General features: G+C 37.6%; 2 protein-coding genes across 3 annotated transcripts; both read left to right on the top strand.

The window, feature by feature from the left end:
* The first annotated feature begins 2,018 nt into the window (after window positions 1-2,018).
* LOC133818762 (uncharacterized) lies at window positions 2,019-14,786 on the top strand. 2 transcript variants are annotated; one of them, XM_062251799.1, is made up of 8 exons: window positions 2,019-2,296; window positions 3,295-3,469; window positions 3,606-3,668; window positions 4,709-4,775; window positions 4,922-5,022; window positions 12,143-12,187; window positions 13,097-13,567; window positions 14,021-14,184. In XM_062251799.1, exons 2-8 carry the CDS (start codon window positions 3,335-3,337, stop codon window positions 14,096-14,098), a joined length of 960 nt encoding a protein of 319 aa, XP_062107783.1. In that variant the 5' UTR covers window positions 2,019-2,296; window positions 3,295-3,334; the 3' UTR covers window positions 14,099-14,184. The 2 variants fall into 2 exon arrangements, with proteins under 2 accessions (XP_062107783.1, XP_062107782.1); XM_062251798.1 differs by lacking the exon at window positions 14,021-14,184 and adding an exon at window positions 14,253-14,786 and having other exon boundaries at window positions 2,028-2,296.
* A 576-nt stretch (window positions 14,787-15,362) lies between these two features.
* LOC133816437 (uncharacterized) lies at window positions 15,363-17,863 on the top strand. Its single transcript, XM_062248933.1, has 2 exons — window positions 15,363-16,938; window positions 17,018-17,863. Exons 1-2 carry the CDS (start codon window positions 16,609-16,611, stop codon window positions 17,351-17,353), a joined length of 666 nt encoding a protein of 221 aa, XP_062104917.1. The 5' UTR covers window positions 15,363-16,608; the 3' UTR covers window positions 17,354-17,863.
* Window positions 17,864-18,187: the final 324 nt, after the last annotated feature.

Consider the following 18,187-nt stretch of genomic DNA (forward strand, 5'->3'; position numbering starts at 1 on the left):
TCATTTTTCATTATTTGTCACATATTTGCCTAGCTATATACACATCCTTTCACCATACCCTTTGAGAATCTTGGTCTTTTTAGGATATATCTTAATTGTTGCATCACGATAGAGTGTGAGAAGAGAGTATCTTTGTCGAGTGGCCTTTTGGTGAGTGCTTACACTATTTTCTTTTCTTGTTTATAATAACGGGGATAATGTTGATTATTAAGTTTAGGGGGAGTGTGTCTCATCTTTGTGGATTCTCTTGCTATTTTTATTAATTTATAAAATTGTTAAAAAAATGTTTATTCAAAGACAAGAGTGCACCCTTAATAAAAGACAAGAATAAAGTTTGCAAATTGTATAAATAGAATTAAAAGCAAGTTTGGACTGTAGCTTCGTAGAAAAATTGTTTAAAAAAAAAAGAAGTTTGTGATATTTGGTTACTTTCTTTCTTTGTTATTAATAATGAATAATGACAAGAGTGATATTCAAATTATATAGGGGAAGTAAGTGAAAGCTCTTATTTTGGTCTTAGAAATATCAAGGTGTTTTAGGGTGAGTTGAACAAAAAAGGACTCATTTTAACTACCTTTCCAAAAAATTATTTTGATATTTGGTTTTGTGTTTGTCTTCATTTGTGGAGAGGAAATTATTAAATCAATTTATGGAGACAATTATTAAGTTCTAGGATCAATATCTAGCTTGCTTTGAGGGGAATAAAAAATGATTGGAAAAAGCTATGTACTCACCCAAGGAGAAACACTTTATTTATGGCTTGATTTCATTATTAACATTTGAAGAAATTAGTTGAAAGCATTTGCAAGAAGCATCATCATATTTTTAATAAAATTCTAAGAGCATTCTCCTTGTTAGTTTTATTTGTCTATTATTGCTGGAAAGTGTTTTTAAAAGAGATAAAAGTTGTAAATTCTATTTTGAAGGTTGATAGGAAGGAAATCTTGAAAAGCTTGAGTTGATAGGAAGGTTGAAACTTTTGGAGAAAATATTTTAAAGCTGAAAACTAAGCTTTGTTGTAGCAAAGCTGTAATAATGCTGCAGCAAAGTAATGAGCATAAGGTCTTTTATTGAGCCTTGTACAGTTGACACTCGTTAATTGAGCTGGAAATACATGCACTATATCGTAGTTGTTGGGTAGGTGGAGCATGACATTGTCCTGAATGACGATGTGCTTACCAGAGACATGGTTGTGCCCCTACGTTCAGTGATAAAATGTGTCTTTTCATTGTTTCTACAGCTTTCTTTCCTGTACAACAAGCACCTTATTCTCGAGAGTAGGTGAACGACAATGATCACAAGTTAAGAGCGAATATTCTATGATTGCTTGTGGGAAAGCTCACTTGGCATCCTACTCGTTTGTTCATTATGTTTATCTTTTACATTCTTCTTGCGACTTTGTAGTTTGTATTGTAATTACAATTTTTTTTTGGTCAGAGTAATTACAATTATTTAATTTAGTTATCTTAACATACCAGAATCCTACATGCTGATATATAATATATGGGAATTATCAAGTTTTTTTTTGATTTAAAATCAAAACATTTGGAATTATAAAGTTAGGTAGGTTGTGAAACCACCTAAAATTTCTTCTTTCAAAAAAAAAAAAGAGAAAATTTCGTCTTAACACGGTTCAAAGTCAATGGTAAAGGCCTTATTGCCTTACTGTGGACGCTCAATCAACAGAACACTCCATTTTTCTTAGCCGCCAAACAGTACCCGAAGACCAAGGAGCACCAAAATCAAATAAAGAGAAGAAAGAACGTATAAAAGATGTGAATACACGTGTCAGCCGTGGTGAGGGCCAGGTGGAGAGACAACTCCGTTTAACACGGTGCGGTAGCACCGCGCCGACCATCCTTCTCTCTCCTCATTACAAGAAAACGACACTAACTAACCTCTCTCCATAAACGTTCTTGTCGTATTCCTTTATTTACAAAAACGACACTATCTAACAAAACCCCATTTATAGTGGTCGTATCAGATAATTTATTGAGCAGGCCAGGGGTATAATGGGAAATCAATCTAGTTACAGTTCAGCTCTGAACGGAACCTTCTTTCTCTGTTCCCTTTCAACTCTGAACCAGTTTCTTTGTTCTACTAATGTAATAATATATTTGGGTTTTTTTTTGGGCATTTTTGACTTCGACAAAAAAATAGCTAATTTTCTCTGAAATTTTAAGGGGTATGGTCTTTCTATTTGATCTCTGAGGCCCGTGATTTAAGAAAGGTCTGCTTTTTAAGAGTTGAGATTCTGAGTGTTGTAAAATTCTTTGCTGGCCATCGACTATCTTCGGTATTGTTTCATCCCCTTATCTCTTTCTTCTTCAATGGCGTTATCTTCATATGCAATTGCACCTAATTTCGCTTCCCGGTTTTGTTCTTTATTGAAATTAGTGATCTGGGTTCGTATTGGTTTTGTAAATTGAGTTGAAGTTTCTCGATTTCGATACGATTCCTTAATGGTTGCTGGCTCCGTTTCACAATTTTTATGCATTTGCTCTCGAGATATAAAGAATACTTATTTAAATTTTCTTTACTTTTTGTTATGTTCAGATGTAAATCAAGTCACGACATTTATTTATTTATAATAAAATTGCTTTCCAAAACTCATCGTCGTTTTTTCTGGATTTTATTTAAGCTCATCGTGAAACAAAGCTGATGAATTTGTAGTTTATGCTTGTCCTGGCAGAATGCACTTGAATGTTGCTTTTCTTGAAAGTGTGTTCTCTCACACTGTGACTTGGTGTTTACCTTTACTATAATTATTACCATTAAATTTATTTTTATGATCAAGTTTGGAGGAATTAGCTTTATTTTATTATATTCTCATCTTTTAAAGCTTTATTTCTGAGATGATGCATCTGTTTTACAATTGGACCCACTAAACTTGTTCATGTTTGTCTTCCATTTTTCATTTCACTTTATTTGGTGATTGCATGTTTACAAGCAATTCATTGCACATTGTTAGGTAGTCAGTTTTTTTTTTCCCTCTCAAGCAAATAGTGGCCATTGACATCCTGTTTTGATAAGCATTGTATGCATTTTTCCACAAAAATGTTGATTCTTGAATTTGATTTGCATTCATCATTCATTTTCATTATGTGCTATCAATATTATGTATCTTTATTTCCACAAAAGTGTTGATACATTTTTTAACACTTGTGGATTTTGCATTTTGATGCTAGAATAATTATGAAATGTATTGGCATTTGGATTCATCTTCGTTGTATTGTATGATTGCTCTATATACTTGTATGATTTTTATTTTATTTTATTATATTATTATTACAGGTTTTATTTCCTTAAATTGTTTTTCTGGAGACTTGATACAATGCGTAAGCCGTCATTACTCGCACAATGCTTGCCTGGCTTGGTTCCCAATGACAAAGGAAGTCAGAGCTTGACATCCTTTTCTGAGAGAGATTTGCATCTCCCTTCACCAGCTGTTGAGATTCTCCCATCAAAGGTGTTGCTTCTGTCGTCAAAACAACCCAAATCCCACTTTTTGTTTCATTGGAAAGAGAGAGAGTACTTTCTAAGAGATTGCTATTGATTGTATTTTAATGCCTTTTTTTTGTTTGTTTTGTTTCGGTAATGTACAGACGGCTCACCCATACAAGTATGCTGGGGAGAATGTAGACCTGCAGGGTCTTAATGTGTTCAAGGTAATTTCAAGCCTCATTGATATATTTTCGCTGGTTGGATTAGACCTTCAGACTATATTCTGTCACAGATAAATTTCAAATATTTATCAATGATATATGCTAACATGTTGGTGTTTATACTGTACACCCCTAGATAAAAATGCTGAGATGGGAATTCAACTGTATGAAATTTTTGTTTATGGTGGCTGTTTTTTTTTTCTTTTTTTTGAAAAGAGACAAGGTCAATAAGTGATTGACCCCCAAATTTCATTAAAGACCCTCACTTAAGGCGGAGGAAAACCATAGGACCATTACAGAAAAAACCAATACATAGAAAATAAGTACAAGTCATAGATCAGATTAGTTTCTAATCTTGGGAAATTTCCTAGGACAAAATACAGCCCCAGTCTCTTTGAAGATCTTGAAATGAAAGATTTTCAAAGTATTTTGTCCTATAGACCCATGTTGCAACCCAAAATTTAACTTCATCCCACACCTCTTCACTCTTCTTTTCTATATTGTCAAAAATTCTGCCATTCCTTTCTAGCCATACTGCCCAAAAGATAGCCATTACTGTAGCTGTCCATATTCTAGCAGACCTCTTCCCCCATCTATCTTACAAGACAAGAGCTCAGCACAATTCTTTGGCATGCACCAACTTAATTTCAAGCCATTCTTTTCTCTTGAACTTTTTAGCCATCTTATTTGCACTTTTTATGTTAGTTCTGAACTATTAGTTCACTTTATGTAATACAAAATGATCTAGTTGGAGTGTACTAGATGTGTACTGGTCTGGGTTCTAGTTCATAAACTTAATTTATATATACATATATATTTTAAAGTAAAAAATGAATAAACTAAGACACTTGATCTCATTATTTCAATTTGTGTAGTGGACATAGTTACTTCTTTACATTGCAACCTTAACTTGGATTTTGATGTCAGGAATATTTGTTATTTTGGGAGGATCATCTCAATTGACAGCCAGCCACTTCCTTTCTTCTTATGTTGAATTTTGATAGTCTTGTTGATAAAATTCTATTCTTTCTTAATTTGTGCAGGGAAGAGTTAGTGTTGCTGATATCATTGGGTTCAACAGTTCCGAAATGATATCCTCAAAACCTGATGGTATGTATATTATTTATGGTATCCAGGCTGAAATTTGGTGCAATCCTTAGCTATGTTAACAGTAATTTTGTCATGTGTGGTTTCTATTTTATTTTAGAAGGAACATCAAAATAATTTGATGTAAAAATCCATTATCTGGTTTGCAGGGTACCTAAAATCCTGGGACAGCTCTATTGATCTTGTAAATGTGCTTAAGCATGAGATTCGAGATGGACAACTGAGTTTTAGAGGGAAAAGAGTACTTGAGGTAAATATGCAATTCCTTTTTTATTTCACCTTCCTATTAATTATTCTGTGATTTTTATTTTTCTCTTGTGAATTTCCTTACCTCAAATGGACATCTTAGATGTTAGTTAATGCAGTTTAAAGACAGTTGCTTGATGACTTACTTGAGGCTTAAATGTAGATTTTTTTCTAGTGTTTGAAATTGATTGACCAGTTTAAATGTGTTGAGCTAAGCATGGATTAAGTTTTGTTAGAGGAAATTTTGTCTAAGCAAATGCTTCATTTCGTTTGGTTGACTAACCAACCTCCTTTCTGGGCTTAAAGAGCGATAACCAAACCTCTTTCCCGAGCTTAAAGAGAAATACATTTGTTGGAAGATGATGATTTTCTCTAGAAGAAACCACATGTTGAAGTTGTGTGACCTTTGCTAGGAGATGTTGCACTTGCGTGTTAGTTTCACTAAGTCACAATCTTATTCTAGGGTGGAACAATGAAAATAGGCCTGAAGGCTAAAGGTCGCTGGTAGGAGCTTTTTGCAATGAATCACAAGAACAGATAGCTAGAAAATAGAAATCAGAATTGAACAGAATGTTTGTATTGGATAATCAGGAATTCGAGAGCTTGAATTCTCTCCCAAGGTTTACAAGCTACCAATTTCTCCACACCACAATAGCTAAGTTTCCACTAACTTATTCTTTTTCTCGGTATTACATCACAAGTCCATGCACCCCACACACTCAATTAACTCCACTCTAACTAACTCTTTGTCGTGCCCCCATCAACGGCTGACTTGGCATTCTTCCCACCCATACCTCTCCTTGTGTACACATAAGTGAGGGGAGGTCTATCAGTACCCCTGCCCAAAGTCTCACCTTGTCAAGGTGAAAATGATGATATTGCTCCTTAATGGTAGTAAAGTCTTCCGAAGTAGCTTCAAAGGCAGGTAAATGGGTCCATTGAATGAGCGCTTGTGGTGGTGTCTTCTGAGTCCCTGGCCAAATGTCTAACACCCGTTTAGGTTCCAATATCCACTCCATCTCAGTGGTCAGGCCCGGTGGTAAGGCAATAGCCTGTTGCTGTGGTCCTAAAGCAGAACGCAGCAAAGAGACATGGAAAAGAGGGTGCAATCGTGAACCTGGCAGTAGGCAGCAACCCCAATACGTTTGATGACTAGAAAATGGCCAAAAAACCTAGGAGAAAGCTTCTCATTGCGGCGTTTAGCCAAAGACCGCCGATGGTAAGGCCTCAACTTGATATACATTAAATCTCCCACCTCAAAATGCACATCTCGGCGTTTTTTATCAGCTTGCGCTTTCATCTTCTGTTGAGCTTGGTGCAGATTCACTTTTAGTATATCTAATATGTCATCACGAGCCCGAAGCTGCTCTCCTCCACAGTTCAAACGGTAGTGCTAGATTGCTCAAATCGGATCAAGGGTGGTGGCTCTCTGCGATATATAGCCAAGAAAGGTGTCATGCCTGCGGAGGAGTGATGTGAAGTATTGTACCAATACTCTGCCCAAGGTATCCATTTTGCCCACTGGCTCGGTTTGGAACTCACAAAGCAATGCAAATAGGTCTCAAGGCAGCGATTTACAACCTCTGTTTGACCGTCTGACTGTGGGTGGTACACCGTGCTGTGCTTGAGTATCGTGCCTTGGAGACAGAACAACTCCTTCCAAAATCAACTCATAAAGATCTTGTCACAATTCGACACCAAGGAGCATGGAATGCCGTGGAGTTTAACGACTTCCCTAACGAATATCGTAGCCATAGTGATGGTAGAGAAAGGATGTCGAAGTAAAATGAAATGGCTGTAATTGCTCATATGATCCACTACCACTAAGATAGTTTCAAATCCATTGGACATAGGCAGTGCCTCTATAAAATTCATGGACACATCGTCCCAAATCTACTCGGGAATCGGAAGGGGTTGTAATAATCCTGGTAGTAATTGTGCCAAATTCTTATTTTGTTGGTAGGTGGCGCATTCAGCCACATATTTATGAACATCCTTTCACATTCCTTGCCAATACAGATCAGTTGCAAGTCGTTAAAATGTCTTGAACACTCCAGAATGGCCCCCTACATGACTGCCATGATACTCTTGCAGCAACATAGGAATGAAAGGAGAAGAAGAAGGTAGTACCAAACGCCCTCGAAACTTCAAACAACCATGCTGCATAGAATATCCCTTCCCATCTTGGCCCAAACTCGGATCATGAATATTCTTGGACAGATGTGGATTAGCAGCAACATGAGCCTGTAAATCCGGTATAGATAAGATAGTAGGAGCTGAAATGGCAGCAAAAGACTTCTCCTGGTGTATGCAAGACAAAGCATCTACGACTTTGTTTTCAAGGCCTGGTCTATATTGAATATCAAAGTCATACCCGAATAGCTTTGTAAGCCACTTCTGATGTTCGGTAGCAACAAATATTTGCTCCAAAAGGTACTTCAACTCCATTGATTTGTGCGCACTAGGAACTTTTGGCCCAACAACTAAGGCTGTCATTTTTGAATAGCCAACTCAAGGACCATTAGTTCTCGTTCATAGACTGACTTCGTGCGAGCTCGGGATGATAAAACTTGACTAATGAAAGTTATAGGCCGCTAGTTTTGCATTAATACAGCCTCTAAACTAGACCCGAAAGCATCCGCCTCAATGATAAATGGATATGAAAAATTTGGTAGAGCCAAAATCGGTATAGAACACATTGCTTGCTTGAGGTTGATAAAAGCTTCTTGGGCCTCCAGTGACCAATTGAAAGCGTCTTTTCGCAGCTGATCAGTGAGTGGACGCAAGGTTTAAAAAAACGTCTTTAAGCCTCAAGGCGTTTTCTTTTTGTGAGGCAAAACGTAAGCCTTTAGGCGAATTGAGGCATAAGCCTCAAATTTCTAATAGAAAATATATTTAGATACATAAAACTTAAACATAGCATAAAATGACTCATAAAACTCAAACATAAAATGTCTAAATTTATAATTTAAAGATAAACGTTTTATTTCTAAAGCTAGAATCCTAGATTCTAGTTATCCTAGAACAAACTTTAGTAGTAGTTGGTGAAGGTGATTTAGAAGTCATCGTCCAACTCATCATTGCTTAAAGGATCTTCTGAGGAATCATCATATTGTACATTCCTCTCATCATCACCATCTTCATTATCACCATCAATATCCTCCCATTCATCTTCATCCAAGCCTATTACCCTATTTCTTTCTCTGCTGTCTTGGCCGAAGAAGAAGAAAAAGAGAAGTGGTCGGGTACTCTATAGTGTTAGGGTTTTAAGTTTTATTTGAATCACTATATTGGGCTTTAGTTGTTTTATTTTTATTTTTAAGTGAATTGGGCCTTATTTGTTATTAAGTGATTAATCCCTTTAAAAATGGGCCTAAACTGTTTAAATAAAAAGCCTTAATTTTGGGCTTTAAAAATTGGGCTTAAGCCCTGAAACTTTTTCTGACAGCCTCAAATTGAGGCGCGCCTCAGAAATGCTTTTTTAAACCATGAGTGGGCGTGCAATGCTGCCATATCCACGATTTTTTTTTGATAATACCCTATAAGTCCAAGGAACCCCCTTAGCTGCCTAATAGTCTTCGGAACCGGCCAATCCACCATTGCATAGAGCTTAGTAGGGTCAGCTGCTACACCTTTTTCTGATATAAGATGGCCCAAATATTCCACACTCGGCTGAGCAAACATGCACTTTTTTCTATTGGCATACAATTGATGTTGTTGTAACCGTTCCAACACCAATTCCAAGTGTCGAATGTGAACTTCTTGAGATGGACTATACACCAAAATGTTGTCGAAGAATACCAACACAAATTTGCGCAAAAAATCCTGAAATACCTCATTCATGAGAGCTTGAAATGTGGCTGGCACATCAGTAAAGCCAAAAATCATGACCAAAAACTCAGTGTCCCTCATGTGTACGAAAGACTGTCTTCTCAACATCAGCAGCGACTATCCAAATCTAATGGTACCCTGACTTTAGATCAAGTTTGGAAAAACAATGGCGTCGTGTAGCTCATCCAACAACTCATTGTTGACCGGAATGGGAAACTTATCCGCCAATGTCTCTCAATTGAGGGCTCTTTAATCAACACAAAAACGCCAACTCCCATCTTTTTTCTTGACCAATAAAACGAGACTCGAAAATGGGCTGGTACTAGGTTGGACAATACTTGCCTTCAAAATCTCAGTCATCAAACGTTCTATTTTGTCCTTTTGCGCTTGAGCATAATGATAGGGTCGAATTGACATAGGCCCGACACCCTCGTGTAGGCATCTAAAATACACCCTCGTGTAGGTAATGGTATGTTCTCTAGCTCTAGTCGACGGAAGACCTGGAGGCATCTAAAATACACCGTCGAATCTCTGCAACAAGGAAGTAACCACAGGTGGTATGAAGCCTCTATCCGTATTCTATACCACTGCCAAAGTTCCCAATTGAACGCAAAATCCTTGACCCTCATGCTGCACTGTATGAATCATAGCTTTCAAGGATATCTGAGACTTGCAAAGGCTGGGATCACCTTGCACATATAACCCAAGTGCTTCCCATCTCAAATTTCATCACCATTGAGCGCTAATTGACCTGCATGTTGCCCAATGTTTCCAGCTATTTAATTCCCAATATGACATTTGCCCCGCCCAATTCTAGAGGTAAAAAATCAGTCACCACTCTCAACGCTCCCAAGTCCAATTCAATTTGGCTATAAATGCACTCTGTTCTTACTTTTCCACCCATGCCCAAGAGAACCCCATAACAAGAGGTAGTTGTGATTGGTATGCCTGTTGCCGAGATGATGCCCATGGATATGAAATTATGAGTAGCTTCGCTATCGATCAACACCATGAATGGTTGCTGTCCAATGTGGCCAGCCAATTTCATGGTATGGGCTAACGGATTCCTACCAAAGAATTTAGAGAATGAGTGGCCAAAGTTTCCTTTGCTATACTTTCGGTAGAGGACTCTAGAGTAGGTGGTGGAGAGTCCAAAGATGGCAATTCATCCTCATCCATCATCGAAATGACCTGTAAAGCTTTTTGTTCACATTCATGGCCCCTGTGGAATTTCTTGTCGCACTTGAATGGTACTCAACCTCTGTCAATCATTTCATAGGCGGAGCTGCAGTAGGTTTCGCTGAACTGAAAGGGGCTATACTCGGTGTCGATGATGCCGTAGTCATTGTCGATTTGGGTGAGAATGGACTAAAATTTGGGCGAAAAGGAATGATAGGGCTACTGTTAAATTTCTAACATGCTACTCATGTAGGCTGGCCCGTTGAACCCAATTGATGGCTCTCCTTAATTCGTTGGGCTGTCTCCATGATTTGGGCCAGGCCGATGGGTTGCGATATGTGCAAGGCATCCTTAATCTCTTCCTTCAACCCCTTCACCAAACTGCCCTCGAGTATATGCTCCGGCACATCTGGAACACGAGACGCTAAGGCCTCCCATTTAATTTGATAATCTTTCACGGTGGTGTTCTGATGCACGTACAACAACTCTTCCGACAAGGAGCTTAATGGAATTGCTCGGAATCGCAACAAGTTTTTCCGAGTTGCCCAAGAAGAAATTGGGCACTGATTGTTCTCCCATTGAAACCAAGTCTGAGTGTCTCCCTCCAACCCAATTATTGTCGGCTCCAACATATGAGCTTCTAACAATCGATTAAGTAAAAAGCACCGTTCCACTCTTAAGATCCATCCCTCTGGGTTGTCGCTGGAGAACAATGGTAAATCCATTCGAGGGGGTTGATAATCACGACCAAAACAATTTGCAAACCCAAAGGGATTCGTCTGGGTTTGTTGTGGTGGAGCCGATTGGTCCCCATAAGACTTAGCAGGAGTCGATGACCTGTCCCCTTCAACCGTGCGACGTTGATGGGCGTCATTGGCAGCTGTGGTGTCGACGGTTTGACATCTTGTGGCCTGAAGTAGCGCAAGATGTCCCACCACAAAGTCAATCTTCTTCCTCAATGTCGGAATACATTGAACATCAGATTTTAGCAAATTGAGCTCTATCGGAAACTTCTGAAAGCCGAGCGAACCTCCGCCATCTCACGACGGAATTCAGATTGCATCGATTCAAATCTTTCCTCCTAAATTTCTATCTGAGCATCCTTCTTTGGACCCATGTAGGATCAAATTGGCTCTGAAACCAATTGATAGGAGCTTCTTGCAATGAATCACAAGAATAGATAACTAGAAGAAAGCAAAAGTGAACTGAACTAAATGTTTGTATTGGATAATAAGGAATTCGAGAGCCTGAATTCTCTCCCAAGGTTTACAACTTACCAAGTTCTCCACACCACAATAGCTAACTTTCCACTAACCTTTTCTTTCTCTCAGTAGTACATCACAAGTTCATGCACCTCTCACACACTCAATTAACTCCACTCTAACTAACTCTGTCGTGCATGGATATTTGTAGCGAAAGTACTCAAGTTATACAAAATGTTGCACTTAAGTACCCAAATTATTTTTTTGACGAAAAAAGTACTAAAGTTCTACTTTTACTTGCATCGTTAGTACCTTAACGGTGCAAGTAAAAATTGAATTTGTGTATTTTTGCCGCAAAAAAAAAAACTTGGGCACTTGGTACAAATTCAGACAACTTGGGTACTTTAGCCAAAAATATCATTTTTTTTATTTATAAATTCATAATATCAAATAAAATAACAAACCATTAAAATAAATATATCCAATTTTTTTATTTTAAAAAATATGATAAAAATAATTATTTTTATTTTAATTGTTTAAATTAATATTTTAGGATAAAAATCAATATGTCAACATTTTAACTTTGTTTTAAAAAATTTGTAAAAATGAATCAATTTTTATAAATAAAATTAAAATTTAACTTTGTTTTAAATAAATAAAAAATGTTTTGAGCAACTTTCTTTTGATTTTAATGGTTTGTTATTTTATTTGAGATTGTGAATTTATAATTTTATAATAAAAGTAAATAAATAAATAATATTTGCGGCTAAAAAAAATGATATATGCGGCTAAAGTACCCAAATTATACAAAATGTTGTACTTAAGTATCCAAGTTATTTTTTTGATAGCAAAATACTAAAGTTCAACTTTTACTTGCACCTATTAATTTCATTTGCTTGATCATTTCCACAGCTAGGTTGCAGCTATGGACTGCCAGGGATTTTTACTTGCCTCAAGGTATGTATTACGTTTGTTTAAGATTTTGACAATTTAGCCGGTTTTGGAGGCTCCTTTGTTTACTACCTCCTTTTTCATGCCCCTTTTTCAGCAATTTCAGTATCTCTCCGGTTTACTCTCTGTATTAGATCAGTTGAACTTTTAAAACATTTTTTAATATAAGCTTGTTCACCTTCAAAGGTTTCAAAAGAAGCAGCAGAAAATGCTTTTATTTTTCTTACTCCCTTTATTTTCTCCATAATTTATAGTTATCACTGTTAATTCAATGGCTTTCAAGTGTAATTGTATGATTATTTTCTGATTTTTCTTCATGTACTGGATTCTGGCTTGAAATTATAGTTGTACTGATTGCTGGATTTTCTAGACAAATGGGTTGATAATATCACAACAGTAGCTAGTGAATTTGCATTTTGGCGTCTCAAATTGTATTTAACTCTTTGTTAATACTAAAAAATGTTGAACAGCATTCTGTTTCTCAAAGACCTTTGTAAAAGATCGAACTTTTTAAAACCTAGCCGTGTATGATTTTTACCACATCCAAGTTAGGAAATCAATACCAATTATTTTGAATAGAAGAAATGGAAAGAGAGTTTTAATATGAAATTAAGGGAGTGTGAGGATTATTGGAAATATGAAAAGTAAAAGACAGTTTGTAATCATCTGCATATTTTATCTACATCATGTATTTGATTCTGTGATCATATGTGGAAAAGCTTTCTCAAAACATTTTTTTCAAATAGTATGCTGGTTTCATTTATGCTTACTGTTCTGGTGTTTAGTTCAATATATATCAGCGTAAGAATATAGCCAAATTTGTTAGATTGGAAGATAAATGTTGTTCTAGCTTTGAGATTTGTTTAATTTCTTTTAGAAGGTACATGTTTTCATTCAGATTGATCACTTTTACAGGGAGCTTCAACCGTTCATTTTCAAGACCTCAGTGCAGAAACTATAAGATGCACTACAATACCAAATGTTCTTGCCAACCTTGAGCAAGCTCGAGACAAGCAAAGCCGACAACCAGAGAGCCCCCTTACTCCATCGAGACAAACTCTGGCTCCTTTGGTGCACTTTTATGCGGGTGACTGGGAAGAACTTCCTACTGTTCTGTCTGTTGTAAGGAGTGATGGGTTGGAAGCACCAACTGGAATGAGCCTGAGCTTTTCTGAGGAGGATTTCATGGATGGATGTAGTAGCCAAGATGGAAGCGTCATTGGACAAGAATCTTCCTCAAGACGATCGAGGAAGCTCTCAGGAAGCCGTGCATGGGAAAGGGCTAGTGAGAGAGATCAAGGGGAAGGTGGATATGATATTATTTTGATGACAGATATTCCTTACTCATCAACTGCTTTGAAGAAGCTTTATGTGGTCATTAAAAAGGTATAATTTTCTACTCAGCCTTTATTCTTCCCGTATCGGAATCTCTCATGTTATTTTGGATGAAAATACATTAATATATATATATATATATATATATATAGGGAGTGACTACAACGCATCCTATTTTTTTGCAACACCGGTGCATCATTTTTCTATTTCAGCATCTGAATAGTTATAATCCCAAATTTTTTTATATGATGGTGTACATTATAGTTATCTAGAACATCCTACAAATTTTCAAGAAATTTCGAATAAATTATGGTATTGAAACAAAGTCTAAATTGTCTGTTGCACGCGTGCTTGTTTTTTTGTGTATGCGTGTAAAATTTGACAGTTTGAACTCTGTTTTCAGCTTCGTAAACTATTCAGAATTTCTTGAAAATTTACAGGATATTCTAAATACCTACAATGTACACCGTCATATAATTTTTTTTTGGGATTATATCTATCCAGGTACCGAAAATAGAAAATGATGCACCGGTGTTGCAAAAAAAGGGATGCGTTGTAGTCGTTCCCTATATATATATGTAGTCACTAAAAAGGTAAACTGATATGGTTGCTGATGATTCTCAGCAGTTCCCTTGTGCGGATTTTCCTGTTCTCTCCTCTTGCTTTTACTGCAATTGTTATTTTACCAAACCAAGGTTTACGATATTCTAATTATCATTTTCTTTTGGAGAAGCAGTGTTTGAGGCCTCCCTATGGTGTTGCATACATGGCCACAAAGAAGAACTATGTTGGTTTCAACAGTGGAGTAAGACATTTGAGAAGTCTGGTAGATGAAGAAGGCATTTTTGGAGCCCATTTAGTGAAGGAGATGACTGATAGAGATGTCTGGAAATTTTTTCTCAAGTGAGAGAGGCAACAAACTCAGTACATATCAAAAGTCCTTGCCCAAAAATACTTCTCACTTCTCATGGGAGTATTGGTTTTCAACATTATTATGTGTTTGTATTATATGAATCACAAACTCTTTAATATATATATTTTTTCATTTCTTTTGGGTTTTGTTATATGGTTAGCAAAATATGAAGTTACAATCGGAAAGATTAGTCGTAAGCAATTGTTTTCATATCTTAATGTAATCTTTTATTCCTTAAGCATTTTTTTTAATTCGTTTTCATACATTTAATTTCTTTTTATGACTGTAAATCAATACAGTGTAATTGCAAATTTGAAATCAATACTGCATATATTGAAAGTCTTACAATTTGACGAATTTTTACTTGTCATTTTCAATTTGCTGAATTTTTTAATTGTTTTTTAAACGGATACATGATCATGTTCAAGGGAATTTTCACTGGGAAATTTGAACTTTTATCATTTTTATCATTACATAATAATACCAAAACTTTTAACAGTACCCAAAATGTTCTTGTCACAAAAAAATTTCCCCCACTTTTGATTCTCCTTTCTCTCTCTCCACTATCTCACTCTCACACTCTCGGTTCATCTCACCCCTGCCCGAAACCCATCGAGAACCATCGAACCCAATTAGAGAAGCCCGTCTCGCCGCCGTCGAACCACCGTCTGGCCTCCGTCCATTTCTCCATCGAACCCCGTGCCATAAAAATCAAAGGTTAAGGTCTCTGAAGCACTGCCCTCGTCGAAGCACCGAGACCCTGAAGCACAACCCCTCCGACCTCGTCGAAGCACCGAGACCGCCCTCGTCGACCGCGTCTCTTCTCCTCCTTATCAAATCACAAAGGTTAAGGTCGATTTCCCTTGATTTTTTTAAATTTTTTTTTGTGTGAATGTTGTATACTTTACGAGTGTGAGCATATTGATATGATTTGTTTGAGTATTTTGGAATGGGTATGTTGAATATCGAGTGTGAGCTTTTACTTTGTTTATTTGATGTTGCTTGATGGTTCGATGGGGGGTTCGATGGGCATCGTTGGGGGGTTCGATGGGCATCGATGGGTAGGCATTTAGGGGGTTCGATGCATCCTCGATGGTTGTTAGACGGCGCTCGATGCATGCTCGATTGGGTTTGATAGGTTAGGTCATTTGGGGTTTTAGGTTTATGCTTCTGTGATTTGATGCATGCTCGATTATGGTTCAATGCATGCTCGATGGTCATTTGATGCATGCTCGATTGGGTTCAATAGGGTAGGCCCATGGATTGGGTTCTAGGTTTAAACCTAAGAAATTAGATGCATGCTCGATGGGGGTTCGATGGATGCTTGATGGATTGGATTTTATGTTGGGTTCGATGGTGGTTTGATGCATGCTCGATGGATTGGGTTTTATGTTGGATTCGATGCATGCTCTAGGGTTGTTCGATAGGGTGGGTCTTAGGGGTTCCAGGAGCGGGTTCGATGGTGATTCGATGCATGCTCGAGGGATGTTCGATGGGGTGGATTTTTTTTATGGAAATGTCCAGTTCGATAGGGGTTCGATTGGTGTTCGATGGATACTCGATAGTGGTTCGATGGTTGCATGTATGTTTATTGATGGATTTTTCACGTGACTTTGTTTAACTATATTATTTTTATTTTTATTTTTTACAGATGCCGAAGTTTCTTTTCCCCTTGACAGATCACTTTCTTGGTCGAGTCACATATAGGGGTAATGGTTGCTTTAAAACAATCAAGGACAAGTTTGAGGAGCTCGGGTTGATAGAAAGGGTGAAGGAATCCCCTTTCAAACAATTTTTCATGGCCGAGAAGTTAGACTTCTCTGCATCTCTCATACATCAATTAATGTTGTGAAAGATCCAGTGCAACAAAGAGGATGAGTTGCATTTTCATTTAGGATCTAGACCTTGTAGATTTGGTAGATGTGAGTTTTCTTTGGTTACGGGGTTGAACTTCAGTTCCGTGCCATCTGAGACTGATTTGAAGAAACACTTGACTAATGACTGCTTAATCAAGGAGTACTTTAATGATGAAGAAATGGTGAAGATAATGCATTTGGAGGCTGCTTTAAAAAACTGCACTGTAGTTGAAGATGCCTACAAGTTGGGCCTATGATTCTTTGTTGAGGGGGTTTTACTTGCACGAGAGGGAAAGTTAAATGTCTGGATAGATTCGCTGAAGATGGTGGAGGACACTGAGTACTTCTTTACTTACCCATGGGGGAATGTGTCTTTTAACAAGCTTATGGATGCCTGTCAAAAAGACACGCATCATCAGAAGAGGAACTATGAGAAGAAGAAGGAAGTTAAGGGGAAACAGAAAGAAGCAAAATACAGTTTGTATGGTTATGTCCCTGCATTGCAGTATTGGGCATACGAAGCCATCCAGCAGTTTGCACGTGAGTATGGTATTAACTATGGAAACCAATTTTCGAGGATGCTCAGTTGGTCGAGCAATAAGGAGCGTCCTATTTCGAAGGCCGACCTTGCACCGATGTTCAAGAAGACGAGTGTAAGTTCTTCTATATTATGTCAAAATGCAGTATTCTTTGGTGGTTTCAAACTAACTTAATGCTTTGTATTTGATGCAGTTAATTGTGTTGTCCATGTTGAAGCCCCAATCTTCGGAGATAGATTATTATAGCGCTCTGACTGAGGGTCCCTTGTATCCCGGGTTGGGTCAAGAAGAAGAGGTAGAAACTCCTACTGATTTTGAGAAGGTGGCGGAGATAGTTGCTGAGGTTGCGAAGGCAGCCAATATTTTTGTTGATGGCCCTGATGATGAGGATACCCCAGTCCCCATCAGCCCTACACCCTTGGCCCCAACCCCATCGGTACACCCCAATCCTGATCAACCTGATTTACAGGAGGTGTTGGAGAGGTTGGAGCGAGTCGAGAGTCGTCAGGATACCATCCTAAAGAACTAGGAGGTCATCATGGATGCTGTCAATAAGATCTTGAAATTTGTACAAGATCTTCCAGATGATTCTGATTCCGACTCACTTGACCTCCCAGATGATTTTGTCGTACATGACATAGGCACTCCTCCCACGATAGTACTCACAGCAAATCCTGAGACCCCAGGTGTTGCTATTATAGAACCTGGGGATGTTGCTGGTGTAGAGTTTGAATTGGTCAAGAGGAAAAGATGCAAACCTAAGAAATTTGAAGACTACATCGACCCAACCAGGAAGAAAGCTCGTGTGGATGCGATTGATGACGTGCCATTAGTCCTTGACCCTCTGAAGAAGCCACTTGCTACACAGTACAGGACGGTCGGCAAGTGGTTGCTTGGAGATATTCCGAACAAGACGAAGAGGGATGTCCAAACTGGTGTGTATGGTCCGAGTTGGTTTCTGACGATGAAGACACCACAGGTTTGGATTGATGATGGGGTAAGTAATTTTATTAATATCTGTTATCTGGTATAAACATTGGGTTCGATAGGGTTTGATGTTGGTTCGATAGGGGTTCAATGTGGGTTCAATAGGGGTTCGATAGGGGTTTGATGTGTTGGAAAAACTTATACAGGATCTTTATTTATTTTCATGTATATCTAATAATAAACAAATTAATACAAGATAACCTAAAACATGTTTCTAAAATTGAATTCAAAGATAAACAAATAATATAATACTTACAGTATACGCAGCGGAATTAAGAGTCCTTCTTTCAGTTTCTCTAACTCTTGTATCCTTTCTGTCGCAGAGTATTATCAAGAAACTGAACCGATTTTCTATTTTCTTCACAATCTTCCAATG

Source organism: Humulus lupulus, chromosome 2 (genome assembly GCF_963169125.1).
Source record: "Humulus lupulus chromosome 2, drHumLupu1.1, whole genome shotgun sequence".
Lineage (NCBI taxonomy): Eukaryota > Viridiplantae > Streptophyta > Magnoliopsida > Rosales > Cannabaceae > Humulus > Humulus lupulus.